General features: G+C 47.2%; 6 protein-coding genes across 6 annotated transcripts; 3 read left to right on the top strand and 3 right to left on the bottom strand.

The window, feature by feature from the left end:
- Positions 1–1,161: 1,161 nt before the first annotated feature.
- H6S33_004351 (uncharacterized protein) lies at positions 1,162–2,778 on the bottom strand (the record flags this gene model as incomplete). Its single annotated transcript, XM_044835703.1, has 3 exons — positions 1,162–1,641; positions 1,720–2,334; positions 2,422–2,778. 3 exons carry the CDS (start codon positions 2,776–2,778, stop codon positions 1,162–1,164), a joined length of 1,452 nt encoding a protein of 483 aa, XP_044691089.1.
- A 4,254-nt stretch (positions 2,779–7,032) lies between these two features.
- Positions 7,033–8,161, top strand: H6S33_004350 (uncharacterized protein; the record flags this gene model as incomplete). Its single annotated transcript, XM_044835702.1, has 2 exons — positions 7,033–7,252; positions 7,305–8,161. 2 exons carry the CDS (start codon positions 7,033–7,035, stop codon positions 8,159–8,161), a joined length of 1,077 nt encoding a protein of 358 aa, XP_044691088.1.
- Positions 8,162–9,321: 1,160 nt separating this feature from the next.
- On the bottom strand, positions 9,322–9,957 carry H6S33_004349 (uncharacterized protein; the record flags this gene model as incomplete). Its single annotated transcript, XM_044835699.1, has 1 exon — positions 9,322–9,957. One exon carries the CDS (start codon positions 9,955–9,957, stop codon positions 9,322–9,324), a length of 636 nt encoding a protein of 211 aa, XP_044691087.1.
- Positions 9,958–12,429: 2,472 nt separating this feature from the next.
- H6S33_004348 (uncharacterized protein) lies at positions 12,430–13,310 on the top strand (the record flags this gene model as incomplete). The annotated part of the gene is made up of 2 exons (XM_044835698.1): positions 12,430–13,026; positions 13,086–13,310. 2 exons carry the CDS (start codon positions 12,430–12,432, stop codon positions 13,308–13,310), a joined length of 822 nt encoding a protein of 273 aa, XP_044691086.1.
- A 490-nt stretch (positions 13,311–13,800) lies between these two features.
- Positions 13,801–15,189, top strand: H6S33_004347 (uncharacterized protein; the record flags this gene model as incomplete). The annotated part of the gene is made up of 3 exons (XM_044835697.1): positions 13,801–13,964; positions 14,035–14,117; positions 14,183–15,189. The coding sequence occupies 3 exons, from the start codon at positions 13,801–13,803 to the stop codon at positions 15,187–15,189; spliced, it is 1,254 nt and encodes a 417-aa protein (XP_044691085.1).
- A 303-nt stretch (positions 15,190–15,492) lies between these two features.
- Positions 15,493–16,680, bottom strand: H6S33_004346 (uncharacterized protein; the record flags this gene model as incomplete). Its single annotated transcript, XM_044835696.1, has 3 exons — positions 15,493–16,009; positions 16,062–16,560; positions 16,617–16,680. 3 exons carry the CDS (start codon positions 16,678–16,680, stop codon positions 15,493–15,495), a joined length of 1,080 nt encoding a protein of 359 aa, XP_044691084.1.
- Between the last annotated feature and the right edge of the window lie 9 nt (positions 16,681–16,689).

Here is a 16,689-nt window from a genome sequence, read left to right as displayed (position 1 = left end):
CGCGGGGTCGAAATGCCCCACGAATAAAACCAGAACATATATATCTGCGGGCAGGAGCAAATCCAAACTCACCATGAAGATGTAGGCTGAAGTATCTTATAACTGATGATTACTCCTATTCGTGATGTCTTTCTAAAAAGGGAAGGAGAGCCTTCGCCTTATTTAACTACCGCAGTCGTTGCCACATCTCTGTCTTCTTGCCACCTTACTAGCTAAACTACAGACTGGCTCTCTCGCTAAGCTCCACCTAAGCCTTATAGCCCATTGTTACTAGCTAGCCTGCCAAGCCTTATCACTTCGTCTATACTTCCAGGCACTCATACACGGATACCGCATATAGTATGGGGCGGTAAATGTGTCAAAAGTAATTTTACCAACGGTAGTAAATTATTTTACCACCGGTAGACCTTTTGGCCAAAAGGGGTCATATAATGCCAATATATATGAAAATTGTCCACCGGTGGGAAATTTTCATAAGTTTTGGCATTAATGATTGAACATTTACTTATGTAGTATAGCGCAGCATAAAAAACCGAAGCCCTATACACTTACATTGTCTATCTTTTTTTCTGCTTGGCTTGTCGACCTTATTTGTGAAAACACATATAACTCACTGGATCCGGTTGATTCTTAACGCCCGGCGCCAGACCCCGCAGAGTAAGGAGTATACACATGTAGATCTCCCATATAAGTACCCCCCAGAAGCCCCAACACGCCCTCAGCCACACCTCACATGATAGGCACTACAAAGAAACCAGTGCAGTACCGGGACCCCACCCCACGTATTGAGGAAGGCCAATATTAATAGGGGATTTTTGGATTTTTGCTCTCTTCCTGACTAGATAGATATATTAATTGAATTTTTATTCCTCTCCCCTCTCGGAAGGAGAAGGGGATGTTATGTTGCGCTACTAATTCTGCTATTTTTTTCTTTCCTCAAATGGAAATGGACGGTATCACACCACGAAACCCAACCCCCGAGTACAAGTGACAGCCCATGAACCCCGCCATCTCCCCCAGTCTGTCTACAGCCACACCTCCCCCCCCCCCCCCCCTTCAAAAAAAAGCACACAAAGCACAAATCACAAAGAGAAAGGGAAAAAAAGACATAAAATGGAAAACCCCCACTACTATCATTACCCCGCAAAATCCACTAGCCAACTACATCTTCCCCCTCGCCAACAACAAATACACATTCTCGCCCACCCTATCATAAAACTCCTTCCTCCTACTCTCCTCCTCCTCAACGCCTCCCCCGGTTTCCCCACTCAACGTATCCAAATCCCTCTTCTGGCTGCCCACCCACCTCTTCACAAAGCCCGCGGGGTCCATCGCGAGTGCATTCCAAAAGTCGCGCTTCGCCTTAGAATGATTGACCGCCTGTACCAGGACCGCAATCTGTTCGTCAATTTGCGCAATCTCGCGCAGCGATGCCGAGTACGATGGGGAACTGAGCAGGGCCGCCATTTTAGCGCGGATGGGATCGTCGATGGAGACGGTGATGTCGTAGACTGTGGGCGAGAAGTGCGTGGCGCTGTCGGTGCGGATGGTGTACGTGAGGGTTATGGGCTCGAGGGGGAGGATGTGCGAGAGGGTTAGTTCGGGGATTTGGGGGAAGTAGAGGCGGTCGACTTGGAATATCTATCTGCTTGTTAGCTAGCCTTACACCTAGGGAAGGAGGGAGATATGGGGGGGGGGGGGGGGGGGGGGGTTAAGTACGTTTCTAAGTGCAGCATCACAATTGATAGTCCGCCGCTCATCCGGGTCCTGCAACCCATTAATCCTCACATACTCCCAAATCCCCATTACAATCCCCGCCCTTGTATCCTCCTTCGTATCCAGCAACTCCGCCAACTGCGGCGACAGCCGAAACCGATCCGGCACCTCATCCCTCACGAGCTTAATCGTACAATTCACATTCTCATCGCCCTTGCGCTCAAACTCAAACCCATCAAACTCCGCCGGCCCATTACTTGCCGGCCCCTGCGGGGCATTCGGCGCAGGCTTGCGCCACTCAATGGCGTTGCCCTCGGGGTGGATATCCTTGTTTCGGTCGAGCTCGACACTGATGCTCTTGAAGAACGTCGAGAACTTCCGACGCGGCGGCGGCGGGAGCGGGTTATTGGGGTCGCCGAGGCCGAGGTCCGAGTCCGGGTCGAGCTCGGAGGCGTCGTCGTCTGCGTCGGGCAGGAGGCGGCCCTCGATGCGCACGCGGAACGTCGGGATCTGGCCCGTGTCGAAGTCGAACGCGTTCTCGTCGAGGGGGCGGTCCGAGTTCTGCCATGGCTGGTCTTTGGCAGTGTTGGAGATGTAGAGGCGCAGGGTTTTGTAGTTCTATTCCTCCCCGGCGCGCCGCGCCCATTAGAAACCCGCACACACACCGCCCAAAACACAAACAGACAAACACAGACGGTCACTCACCTTGACATTGCGATTCACCGCATCCTGCACATCCAGGCGCTTCCTCAATATCGTCGCATCATACCTCTTCTCCATATCCCTCAGCTGGCGATACAGGGCCACCGCCGGCACAATCTCCTCGACGCCCTCGGGGATGGTCTTATCCGTCGGCTTGCGCGCACGGCGCTTCGCCAGCTCGCGCTCCTGCATGGCCTGCTGGTGCTGCTGGTTAATCTGGGCTTGCGTTAAGTTCTGATGTGGGTTTCCTCCAGACGAAGCAAGCATGGGGCCCGGGCCGCGGCGCGCTGTGGGCGGGGGTTGTTGGGGCTGGGGGTAGCCGCTGGTGCGTGGGAGGGGCGTGTGGTGGGAGCGGTCCATTGCGAGGGCGGGGGGGGGGGCTATTTGAGTGGGGGGCGTGTGGTGGGAGGGGGCGAGTGTGGGTTGACGGTGGGATGACGTGCGGTGCGGTGATGTGCTGTGGGTTGTGTCGCGTCGTCAGTTGGGGAGTCGCTGGCCCGCGGTGTCTTTCTTGCTGTGCGGGTTTTCGTGTTCCTGGCTGGCGGTGTTCCGCAGGGTGTGATTATGTAACACACGCGCTTTGGGAAAGGCGCGTATGCAGGCGGTGCCCCCGTCACTGTGTATCACTCGATACCTGAGCTGCTCTTGAGGTGCTCTGCTGCTGATAGAACAGGCTCTATAAGATAAATCTTCATCTAATTGAGATTAGAAATGATATGTAGGACAAACATGCAGATATGTGTCAGTATACTAACTATAATGCAAACATACTGCTCGTGATCGGGATCTCGCTATCGGAGGTTTTGCTCGGACATCGGTATGAAGGAGTGATGATGCTTGGACTAAGCCGGTGCCGCATGCCTACATGTAGTTTTATAGAGTCTGAGAAACGAACAGATATGCCTAACCGAGTCCAGCCACGTAACCGCTGCATCTGTCACATTAACACCTGTGCGCGTAACACGCACCACAATGTGGACTATGGACATACATGTAGTGGGTGAGAATATTAACATGCCCGTAAAAGGCCTCGATACAAGATGATGTCTGTGTAAAGTATAGATTTCATTAGCAGGCTGCGAGTAACTAAACAACACCCTTGGGCCTTTCCGCTCGAGTGATTCCATGTGATTCCATTCTTTGACAACCAACTCGACATACATGTACGTCTCCGAATAACAACAACAAAAGACACCACCTCTTTCGCAACCTTCCACGTAAGGGACAACTCAGATATCGAGAATTACTATCAGTTGACTCTCTCGTACGCGTATCGGACCTCCCACAAAACCAGCCAGCTGATGCTCATATCATCTCAGCATCTCCAGCACAACTTCTACTAGACGGCGCTGTCCATCACTGTGTGTCCATCTGATAACACATCAGCCACATCGCACCCTCTATCTCTCCCAGCAAACAAACGCGTCATCCTCAACAAATAACGACCAGATTACCGTCTCGTAAGCTGACTCACAAAACCCACGCGAGTGATACACCATGACCAAGCATCACGAATCTTGGCGGAGCGGTCACGTGACTAGGGGTGGGGCGGCACTGCAAGGGTGTGATATCTTGGCAGTAGATCATATCGATATGATTAACTATTTGCTAGCTATCAGAGGATATATCATTCACTCAAGTGCCTCAACACCGTCAAGCTCCACGAAAAGAAAGGGAAACAGCACCTCTTGATAGCTATAGACCTCCACTAGCTATGGCTTACGCCATGGAACTCGCCGTATAGTCACAAGAGAGACCGGTGCTTCTAATGGGATCACAGGAAGCAATTATATTCCCTTTGGGAAGCCTCGTACGCCCGCCGTCCAAACCGCTCTATAGCTATTCCGCCTTCTGAAAAGAAAGAACACAAACCCCCAAATCAGTGGAGGAGCATACCATGCACCGCGCGGCGGTAATCGAGCCAGTACTCCTCTATCTACCCAAGCTATGTACCTACCCTACATCATGTGATACATCGGCGCGGTGTGGTGACACCGAGAGTTATATACGTGTGGCACCATCGGCCGCGGGAGTTCGGCAACTTTTTATTTCTTGTGTGACAATGGGTATTCGTGTGATGGCAGTCAAGTGAAAGAAATATTTTCCACCTTGGAGAATCTTATGCTCGTGGCTCGCCCCCGCACCAAAGCTAGGACGGTCACATATGTATGTGCTGGTAACAGCTCATGAAATTGGGACAGCATATGCTGTCGAGTGAGGGCTCATGATTGATCGGCATTATGTATGATATGCCTGTAGGATTTGGCATTCTTGGCTGCCAATGTTGTGTGGCGATGCTGCTGCTGCCAAAAGCTAAGGTCTTGGTATGTAGATAGATTAATGTCGATATATTGTGACCAGCTGTACAAGTGAGGAGTTGATTGAGGGTCACCGTCAATATCTGAGTATTCCTAAGAACTAAGTACCCACGAGGAGATAGATAATATTCGAGCAAAGTAAATTCGTGTTGCATATCAATACGATAAAAAGCCTAATGAAATATTGAGAGGCTATGCGCAGAAACCCATCGAGGGATGGTCAAATGGGCCTTGGTGTTTTGCAATCAGTGACTCACTGAAGATTGAGACCCATTCATCTCAGTTCTCTGAAATTAGGCTTGGGGTAGCTATGGATGACGGAGGTTCCACCGAGCCAATAGGCGACAAAGACCACCTTCCCAAAGCCACGATATGGACCACCAGGCGTCCTAACTTTTCTCCATGTGTATATTAAAAGCTGCTATTATTGCAGGCGCCAGTATAGCAATCGGCAAGACCGAAAGTTTGAGTGTAGTATGTAGGCTGTATCTACAACCAGCGCCGCTAGGCTCAGTATCAATAAATCTATCACGCACAAGGCGTTCTTTACCTCACCCAATTTCCCGGCCTTTCTATGTGATATTAAACAAGAACCTGAGAGTTCAGTAGCCTCAGCGGTATCATAAGCAATACTTTCAATGTATGCAGCTTACAACAAATCACCAGGTGCCGTATCTGAAAGGGACGGCCACCGAGTGGTTGCCTAACAGTCTATATAGGAATACCTCGTATGAGGTCGAGCCTCATAATAGGCAGGTACATACTTGGCAAATGAAAGTTTCTTTGCTGTGGTTCCACTGATGACAGGTCCAAGAACCAGAAATACGCCTTGCAATATCCGTTAACCCGCATGAAAATAAGGTTGCCAAGGCGCGAACAAAGTGGGTGGATCGAGGGTAAAGCGCACAAGGGTTCTATCTGTTCCGGTATAGGATACCGATTGTATATATCGTTCTGAGAAGGCACAGTGAGTGAGTGAGTCACAACGCTTTTGATATCCCTAAATATCAGCCAAGCGCATGGTAGATCGATCTAATAAAGAAGTCTATTTCTTTGTTTGTCGCCGTTGATCTCATAGCATTAAGAAGTGACTTTTGACCACCCACCATTCAACTGCATTGGGAGATCTCGAGCGGCTAAAACGGACTTTTGCCGCTGGAATTGGAATCTTGTTGTGAACGGAATCACACCGCCAAAGTCTAAGCCTTCTGACAGTGCCAGAATGGCGGGGGCTCGGTCCGTGGCCTGCTCGAGCTCTGGTATGTAAAATAGCTAGAATCACTGCTTAAGAAAGAGAATAAATTTGCCCAGGTCTTGGATGTTGTGAGATTCAGGGTTTATAAGGGGGGTGGGGCGGCGCGGCTAAGCCACTGTTCTTCAGAACCTTTTGCGTGACAATCCGTTAGCGAGCTTTCTGGAGTCTTTCCTACCGGAGATTTATGACCTCACCATGCCTGCTGATTTGGGACTGAAGGTGTCTCAAAAGAAAGAATGCCAATCCCCGTAGAGTTTACCTTTCCCAAGTAAGCAGTGATCTGGTGACCTTTAACGGGGAGCCTCGTTCCGCAGCTGGCACAGATTCATTCCCTCATCAATTCGGGCGTCACTGCTTATTTAGACATTCTTTTGAGGCTCTAATGATTGCGGTATTAGTTGACACATATGTTCAAACGGTACGGATTTCGTTTCACGGAGAATAATTTCCTAGGGAATTTCTTTAACGGGGGTTGAATCCTCGAAACAACGGATAGGTCGGCGTGTCATGTAGTACATACATACGGACATCTGTTGGAGCCGTGGGGGCGCACGGATCAATAGTATGAGCTTCGTTTGTGGTTGTTGAAGTCTCTAATTCTGCCTTGCAAAAAGATGGCAATCATTTGAGGTCCTGCGAGTATTAACAAGGCTCGCAATAGGTCCAAAGTAGTCCGTGCAATCCCGGTCACATTGTTGTAGCCACTTTCACTTTAAAGTGGAAGAACATGTTCTAGGATGTGATCCTGTGCCTCAAGTAATACGAGATATGACTGCGGGGTTAGTGTGGATAGACGTTGCCTGCAAACAGGCGAGTAAAGTAGGTAGTCCCTGCTGTGTTTCGTTCGATTAGTTACATGTCTCGCATAGCACCGCCCGCATCTTTCTATGGTTTGTGTCTGGCCTGATCAGAGAAGCATATAACAACCATTATCTGCCCTCTTCTGTTCGCTCTTTCAGACCGCACCATATCACGGTACAACAGCCAGAAGTCAATCCAAAGCTTTATTCAACTAATCCTTTATCTCCACCACACCTCAATATGAGTGCCATTGAACCCATCAAGACTACAGAAAACGCCTCAAGCAGCGGCGGCTATGGTGCCACTTCTTCGAACACAAACCCTCTAAAGAGGTCGTCTGACACTGGTGCACCTCTCATCAGCGTGCAACCAGCAAAACGCAGCGATCTACAGCCATCATATGCCCAGTTGCTTCCCGATGACAATGACGCTTCCACTACTGGATGGTATGGATCTATGAGTATGTTTCTTCCTAGGGATTATCAGTGATCATATTCTAATCGAATATTTAGTCAGCACTCTTGGTTCTACTATTGGATTTCTGGGCGCAATCCCTTGTTGTATTATCTGCCCCAATCCGTATAAGCCCGTCCAGCAGGGTCACGTTGGTCTCGTTACCCGTTACGGCCGTTTCCATCGCGCAGTCGACCCTGGTCTCGTCAAGATCAACCCTCTATCTGAGACCCTCGTGTCTGTCGATGTCAAGATTCAGATCTGTGAAGTTCCCCAGCAAGTCTGCATGACTAAGGACAACGTTACAGTTCATCTTACTTCTGTGATCTACTACCATATCAACTCACCACACAAGGCCACTTTTGGAATCACAAACGTTCGCCAAGCCCTCATTGAGCGCACCCAGACAACTCTCCGCCATGTTGTTGGCGCTCGTGTGCTTCAGGATGTAATAGAGCGTCGTGAGGAGATTGCACAAAGCATCGCAGAAATAATCGAGGATGTTGCTACGGGATGGGGTGTTCAGGTTGAGAGCATGCTTATTAAGGATATCATTTTCTCCCGCGAGCTTCAGGACTCCCTCTCTATGGCCGCCCAGAGCAAGCGTATCGGAGAATCTAAGATTATTGCAGCCCGCGCTGAAGTCGAGTCTGCAAAGCTGATGCGTCAAGCCGCTGATATCCTTTCCAGCGCTCCGGCCATGCAGATCAGACAGCTCGAGGCAATGCAGGCTATGGCCAAATCTGCAAACTCTAAGGTCATCTTTATGCCAACTTCCAACCCTGGACTTCAACACCAACTTCGCACACGATTGGGCGAGAGCTCTGCCTCTAGCCCGACTCTCGAGAACTTTGGCGATGATTTTGACCCTGATATGCAGAGGGCCATCAATACCCATATAGTCTCAGAGTTGTAAAGCTCTTGGTTATCCATGATTTAAGCAAGGCAAAACAATCTCGATTTGTTCTCTATGATGAGGAGTTTTGCGGTGGACTTTTTCAATCGAATTTCTTTTGTAGTTCTGGTATGAGTATTATGATAATTGGGATTGGTTTGGGAGGAGGTTTCTATTAATTCGGCCACTAATTACTTTTTCCTTTGTATCGATTTTCCTATAATTTCGGGATGGAGCGTTAAAGGGCTGCTATCCAGTTGATGGGAGGCTTCTGTGTATCTTCTCGGATGATTATTCAGTTCGTATGTTATGATAATTCAATGAAATCTCATGAATCTCCTTGTATATTCGGGGGAAGCGCCTATTTCGAGTGGATGGACACATGCATGAAAAGACCCCTTCCGTGATATGCGCCCCTGAATAGTACTGCATTTAAATGAGGCACAGAAACACTCTTCACAAAATATGGCATGCGGCCCTAACCAGGGAGCTTCCCTATGAGTACTGCATGAAATGCTGAGTACAGCGAAAGCTTGCTATAACGGTACCTTCTATAAGGGTAATCTCTCTATAACGGTAGCACTTCACGGTCCTTTTTTCCCGGATTTCAGCACAATCACCTCTTATATAAGGGTAATCTCTCTATAACGGTACCAAATTCCGGTCCCGAGCGTACCGTTATAGCAAGCTTTCGCTGTATATGATGTATCTTCCTGAAACAATATCCTCTAAGATATGCAGAACAGGGATACCCATGCAATCCATGAAATCATGATAACGCACTCGGAGTCTTTGTCCTAAAGGTTCAGTCCTCTGACGACGTTACTACGTATACATATACTAAGGTCCCCATTCTAACAAAGAGTTCTCCAGATCTCACCTCCTCCGTTAACTAAACATGCATTACGATTATGATTACATGTACTCTCGTACTCACCTACAGTATGTTCTATCTATTTAAAACTAAGCAGCTCGTGTCAAAAATAGGATTGAATGGGACGATATGAAAATCGGGTAAGAGGAAAGAAAACTTTAGAATCAAAGAAAGAGCATGTACGACTTGAGGGTAAGAGTGGATGGTATGTGCAGTTACTAATCCGAGCTGGGTATGAATTAGCTAAGAGGTGCGAATAGTGTGGTGTATCTCTACTAACCTAGTTAATGCAGTAAAAAGCTCTAATTTATACTGGAAAAGACCCATCTCCGTTCATAGGTGACCGATAAAGAATCATTTCGTTGAATTGGTCGATACGCACATCCCGCCGCTTCGATATGAGTTTGCAGGAAGCCTTCATATCGGACCAATTTTCGACCTCCCACTCCGATCTCCAGATCCATTCAAATCTGTTGGTTACTGCCTTGAAATCGGTAAAGAAAGCAACTAGAAATTCCTTTTTCCTACCGCAGCTGAAACCATACTTGAGCTTTCGGTAACATTTCTTGATAACCGCGAGGTCCAGTTTTAGACACCGGAGGAGGTCACGGTGGTGATCCGTGATGTGTTGGCGATCATGTTTATACGTTGAACCACAGTTGTCGAGAAGAGATGATCCCCCAGTAGAGAGAGAACTGTTTAATCGTTCCAAAGTCGGCTTCGTTTGTAAGGCGCATACTGGACCTCCATTGATTAGGACAAAATTTTGGAAAGTCTTTGGGTCGTCTAAACAGAACTGTGGTGCCTCTTTGCGCGCGATGTCGGCTTTCTTGACTAACTTCCTGAGACTTTTACACTGGGCCTCGATGGCTTTTTCGAGGGACCTGAGATTCGAGAGGGCGTGCTCGGTGCCTTCCAGAACCCTTTCGGGGGCGGCGTCCATGTAAACGCTCTTGGATTTCCTGGAGCTGCTAGCTGTTACTATAGTCCTATACCTGAGTGGAGTGCAATATACCCAATCCCGAAAATATCAAATCCCGAAAAAAAGTCAATTCCCGCAAAAATGTTTCTGAGTTCCCATTTCTTTGCCATATCGATTGAATCTGAGAACGACCTTGAGAACGATCTCAACTTCATGATAGCTTTGGTTTATTTTTTGGACTGTCATAGCGTTAGATTTGACCATGGACCTCAATTATTCTTGTATTGATGGATGATCTTACAGAAACTTTATGTCGAGTCGTGTTCTGATAGGTATTTTTATAGTTAATTGAGCAGGTCGATCTTAATTATAACGGTGTTGAAGGATTCTCGTGTGAGGTCGGTTTTTGTGGGGAATTCAAATCACAAGGGACCGTCTCGCCAGAAGTCGTGAATGACGTACATACCGGAGAACGGTTGCTCTCTCGCGTTCAAGTCTCATAGTACTCCGGCCCCGAAGGGCTCTACTTCAATTAGACGGTTTCTTCTGCGTATCCTCGAGGCCATACTATGTACCATACGGGATAAATTAGTATCACCCCGCTATCCCAGGGCGATCAAATAGGCCCCTTGTTTTCAAATTTGTAGAACAAAGCTGACCACTGGATGCTCTCTGCAGATTTTGCATATAACAAATGAATTACAACAACATCAACTCTCTGCAGATAGAGAGGCAATATGGTGCGTGTGATACCTATGATGCTATTGTGATAACAATTTGGTCAACCAAACGATTCCCATATCCACCAGAACTTGATTATCAAGGACCAGGGTTTTTACGAATGTACTAGTACTCATGTGTGTGATTGAGATAAGCTTTTCTGAAAAGCTTTGAAGGCAGCCACTAAATCAATTTCAAGCCACAGAAAAGGCGTTTTCGTGGGTTCGTAGATACGCTTTCAGGCTGTTAGTGTTCCGATTCGTCTCTCTTGGGCCATGGGTCCGGCCCTGTCTCTCAGGCGCTTACTCTTGCTCAGCGCAGGTGTGTGGAGGATGGATGGATGATGGTTGAACATCTCGGTTACCGCAGTTTAACTTATAGGTCACAAAACTAACATTCCCTGGTATCAAGTGAGCTCTGATTCACCAGGCGTTAGGGGTCCCCCACCGTACCACACAAAACTACATAGTACTGGTTGTTAAATCGACAGCCAAGAAGAAGGTACACAGGGAGCTCGTTCGACAAAGAAACGGAGCGCATAAGTTCATCCCATGCCGGGCTCGGAGCGGTACATATTCCAACTCGTCCACTTCATTACAGCACTCTACCAAGCTACATGTAGTTGTAGTTATATGCTATACGATTTATGCTTTACGCGCTACGGCCTTGGCCTCAAGCCACATATTGTATATTACCACTACACTACCGATCGCGATGTCTATGTACTCTAGGTATACCTACTACTAGATTTAGCTCTAAGTTCTAAATCGGGGTGTTGATAGCATTTTTGCTCTTTGGGAAATGATATACCTTCACGATTGCCAATACCTTCACGATTGTCAATACTTCACTGTCAATTGAACAGCTCATGATCATCAACTACTACCTATGGCTCGAGACACCTGAGGGAGTAGGTATATCAACTTCGGAAAACGGATTTTCTTTTTATGGGAGGCGAAATAGATCCGCTAATTTCTGAGAATTGATTTTCAGTTGATACATCCGCCCCCAAGGCGTCTCAAGCCATAGTCTATTCGCAATTGCACAAAACCTCCCCATGACGTGGCCCCTCAAACCCATGAATTAAGCTATGTGTAGATAGGTACCTTGCGCCTGCTTCTTTAAATTGGGAATCGCATACAACTACAATATAACTTATCATCGTCAACTGGAGTACCGCCATAACTCGAAAAATTGGCTAGATCAAAATTACTTGTACGGGAAACTTATGGTGCAGATCGATGCCATTCAACCAATCACTCAAGTGGTAATCCCTGGACGAAGATAGCCAATTTTTCGAGTTTTGGCGGTATATAGTAGACACAACTACTCACTCAATCGAGTACTTCGCTATTATGGGATGATTGATCTTCCCTGCTCAGGTGACACAATGTACAATAATAAAGCAGCTGCAGTCGCACGAAAACGTAACGGGGCATGTCCCGCACCTCGTATTAAGAAAATCGATCGTCAAGGCCAGGCCAATTTGAGATTCTTACATACTCGCGGTTGGACGAAACTACGAAATTTAAGGATTTATATGCCGAGCTTTAAGATTCTGGTTATAGTCACAAATGCCCAAGCGTGCTTGATCGAGATGGTGTAATTATTGAAAGCCCATTTGGCACATAGCTCCTGCAAGGCTGACAACAAAGATCGACCGCAACTCACAATTCCTAAGAGTTTTATGACCTTGTGGGCGCATATATAGCGCCCCAGGATTCCTGACACTGGTTTGAGCTCTGAATAGTAGATTACTCTACATCTTTCAGGATGTCTGCCTACCCTCGAGAAATACCACAGCCCACCCAGAGCCTTGTGATAACTGGACGCGTCTGCGACACAAAGTACGTCTTTACCCCATCCAACGGCACCAACGTCTGCTATTATATTCTAGCGCCTCCCAAATATAATAACAAACGCCATGCCCACGGTTGGTCTGCTATTGTCCACGCGGGTGACAATCCAAAATACCATTCACTGGCTGAGTCACCACTAGTTGGAAGATGCAAGAGATCGATGTTTTGGAGGAAATATTTTATTGAATATGGCGGATCTGTGCAGAAGGATGTTAAGAAAGATGAAAAGGCGATTAAAGAGAAGAAACTTAAGGGGGCGAATAGATTCAGAAAATGGTTCTGCATGAGCCCCAAGGATCTTGTGTGGTCGGAAGAAGAAGAAGCTGCGATCTCAGATGAAGAAAAGGGTGTTGTTACGGAGGCTACAAAGATGTTGGAGTTGGAACATACGGGGCATAGGAGATATGAATTTGTAGTGGATGGAAGGACATACAGATGGTCGGGGACGAAGATGCATGCTGGGAGCTTCATCAACAAGCTGGGCTTGAAAGGGTTCGCCTTTCATGTTAAGGTAGGTGTACCCCGCATAATATAGTGTTCCTATTCCCGACCATGTACTGATATGCTTAGCTGGTACGGATGGATGATCATAAACTCATCGCTTCGTTTAAAAAATGCTACCTGGGAAAGAACGGTAGATTCGGGGAATTGAACTTTTACGGCGGTGAGCCTGAGACTGGATTGGAGGAAGTGCTGATCGTTCAGACTGCCTTCTGTGTGACCAAGGCAGAAAAGGAGAAGAGAGACAAGGTACGAGATATCCTAGAAGAGATAGGCGAAAACGCTGAGGGTTGAGGATATCTATATATGCTTGTGCCAAATTATCAGCTTGCAATTGGGGGACACGACATTCATTCATAGTTTGAATTTCTTTTGTCCAAATTTCAATTATAAGTGGGAGTCATGTTAAGGTATAATGTACATCTCAATGAGCTTGAGCGCCTATAAACAAGCGTATGTAGTGAGTTTGTGTCGTTGAAGTGCTTGAATAGACCTTCTTTTGGAAGCCCACCTGGGTGGGCTAATACTTCCAACTAGAATTATTACTGTAGTGTAGAGTAGCGGATGCCAGCTCCAAATGATTTCGTTAGATGACTAATCCGCCTTGGCATCATGGCGGGACGACTCCATGAGCTTCAACGCGGGCAGCATGAGAGAATCCCACTTTGACATCGACCCGCCATCCATCAGCATCAACGACAGCATTAATCCCTTCATTTCATCCCTTTATCATCACCATCACCATCACCAATAATCCATATTTACCCGCCAATAGACAATCAAGATGGGTCGGTTAGAAGATGCTCAAGAGCTCGCAAAGACAGACCTGCCAAAGGCCGAGGCCATCTACAAAGAGATACTCTCAACGCCCCCTGGGATGAACGATGCTGCGCTGAGAGACTATGAGTTAGCTCTAATGGAGCTGGGTGGATTGTATAGGGATAAAAGGTTTGTTCGAATCTGGGGATGCATTTAAATCTTGGTATTGGGTCTAGGAATAACTCTGTGGGATGGATAGACGAACACCTGAGCTTGCAGAGTTGATCAAGACGAGTCGGTCCGTGCTATCTGCATTTGCAAAGGCCAAGACTGCTAAAATCGGTATGTTAATGGTTACCTGTATCCAAGTGCATAAGAATAGAGATGAGATGCTGATCGTCCACTAGTCCGTCAACTGATTGATCTCTTCACCACGATCCCCGATACCTTGGATATCCAAATTTCAGTCACTAAATCTTGCATCGAATGGGCTATCTCCGAAAGACGTTCTTTCCTTCGCCAGAATCTTGAAACCCGTCTCATCGGACTCTACCTCCAGAAGCACTCCTACACAGAAGCCATAACTCTCATCAACTCACTCCTTAAAGAGCTGAAAAGACTCGATGACAAGATGGTACTTGTAGAGGTCCAGCTTCTGGAATCTCGCGCCTACCATGCCCTTCGAAACATTCCCAAATCCCGCGCATCACTTACATCAGCCCGTACATCCGCCAATGCTGTCTACTGCCCTCCGCTTATGCAAGCAGGTCTCGATATGCAGAGTGGTATACTCCATGCGGAAGATAAGGACTACAACACTGCGTTCTCGTACTTTATTGAGGCCTTGGACGGATACTCTACTCAGGATGATTCAAAGAAGGCTATTGCTGCGCTTAAATATATGCTTCTGTCAAAGATCATGCTGAACCTTACCGACGATGTTCACCAGATCATGACCGGAAAGCTCGCAATCAAATATGCTGGTCGTGACATCGAAGCCATGAAAGCCGTTGCCCGAGCGCACTCGAACCGATCATTGGCCGAATTTGAGCAAGCCCTTGCAGATTTCAAGGCCGAGCTAGGATCAGATCCATTCATCCGCTCTCACTTCACGGCACTCTATGATACCCTACTAGAACAGAATCTTGTTCGAGTTATCGAACCCTTTTCTCGTGTCGAAATCGAGCATGTCGCAAAACTGGTGGGGCTAGGAACTCAACAGGTTGAGGGAAAGCTAAGTCAGATGATCCTTGATAAGGTATTTTCTGGAGTGCTGGACCAAGGGAGTGGATGTTTAATTGTATTTGATGAGGTCGGTCGTGATAAGAGTTATGACGCGGCGTTGGAGACGATCAAGAAGTTGTCTGATGTGGTTGAAGTGCTTTATACCAACCAAGCCTCCATGCTAGATTAAGATTTTAGCATGTTTGTTGTGCCTAGAAAGTGAATAGATTGTTGATCCGGGCAATTTCGGGGGGTAAAAAAGAAATTCACTGTATTTACTAGCAACTTCGCTTTTTCACCTAACAATCTCGCCATCCACCATCTTCAAAATCTGATAAATAATAATCTGAATTACTTCCCCAATAGTTGTTGAAACCAAATAAAATGCGCCACTGAGCCATACAAATAAAGACTATAAATTCCCAATCTCACACTATCGTGCCGATCCTGCAACACGTATAACCCAAGCTATGAATTTAATATAACCTATTACCTACTCATCATCTCCTTCTTCCTCTTTGATCTCTCCTCTTCCCTTAAATCCGGTCATGGCTGTGTCACACCCGCTCAGCCACCTCAGCCCACGTTGGAAACTAACAGGGAGAATATCCATAATCCCAATCCATCTCGCATACGCTGGCATTGCAATGATACCGCCAGCGCCCTCGTCTATGGCGGCAATGATTTCTTTCGCGACCTCCACGGGCTCCAGCACAGGTGCAAAGAAGTTACTAGGTGTATCAACTCCTTCAAACATTGGAGTTTGCAGTTGACCAGGGCAAACAAGGAGGGTTTTAATTCCTGGATGGGTTCCTGCAAGCTCTGCGGTCACACAAGAATGAAACGCCTTGAGGGCGGCTTTGGAAGCTGAATAGGCAGATGTGTTCGCAGGCGCTACAGAAGAAAGGACAGAGGAAATGGTGATAAGTGAGCCTTTGTTCAGGCGTTTCATGCCAGGGAGGAACTGTTTGGTTGTGTAGAATGCGGAGAGGGTGTTGGATTGGAAGGTTCTATGAGGCGCTGTTAGCAAGGTGTCAAGTTATAGTAATAGTGGAAACCTACTTATCGATTTCATCATAAGTCAGGTCCAAGACGCTCTTTCCATGTACAATGGAGGCGTTGTTGATCAGTACGGTAGGTGTCCCTAGGTCTCTCTCAATCTCCTTTGCTGCAGCTTCTACCTGCTTTCGGTCCCCAACGTCGCATTTATAGTACGCGACATTCCTAGCCTCACCGCCTTCAGGTTCACGGACATCCAGTACAGCAACAGAGACCCCGCGCATGCCGTAGGTTTCAGCAATGAGAAGGCCGAGGCCACTACTACCACCAGTAATCACAACGACTTCCTCGGTCCAATCAAATTCGCGCTTCTTGCCAAACGCAAGTCGTTTATTGATGAACTTCCATACGAAGAGAACGATGACTATACCGGCGTATATGCTTGAATAGATGAAGGGGGGGGAGTTATAGTGGTATGTCTGAGCACGGTAGGCGAGTGGTAGAAGGATTGCAAAACCAGGGTTCATGAAGGTATGGCTGAATATCGTAATGAGAAGATCGACTATAACTAAATTAGTAAAATGGCATCTAGTTCATGTCAGGGAGAGGTCGAAATACTCGTGAGGTGCTCTAATAGAGGTTTATCGCTCTGGAAAGAGCTTATAGATGGTGGTCCAGACATTACGCTTGC

The sequence above is a fragment of the Morchella sextelata genome (assembly GCF_020137385.1).
Source record: "Morchella sextelata strain SCLS chromosome Unknown scls_17, whole genome shotgun sequence".
Classification (NCBI taxonomy): domain Eukaryota; kingdom Fungi; phylum Ascomycota; class Pezizomycetes; order Pezizales; family Morchellaceae; genus Morchella; species Morchella sextelata.
Note: the sequence above shows the minus strand (reverse complement) of the source record. Positions and strands in the feature narration are given on the sequence as shown.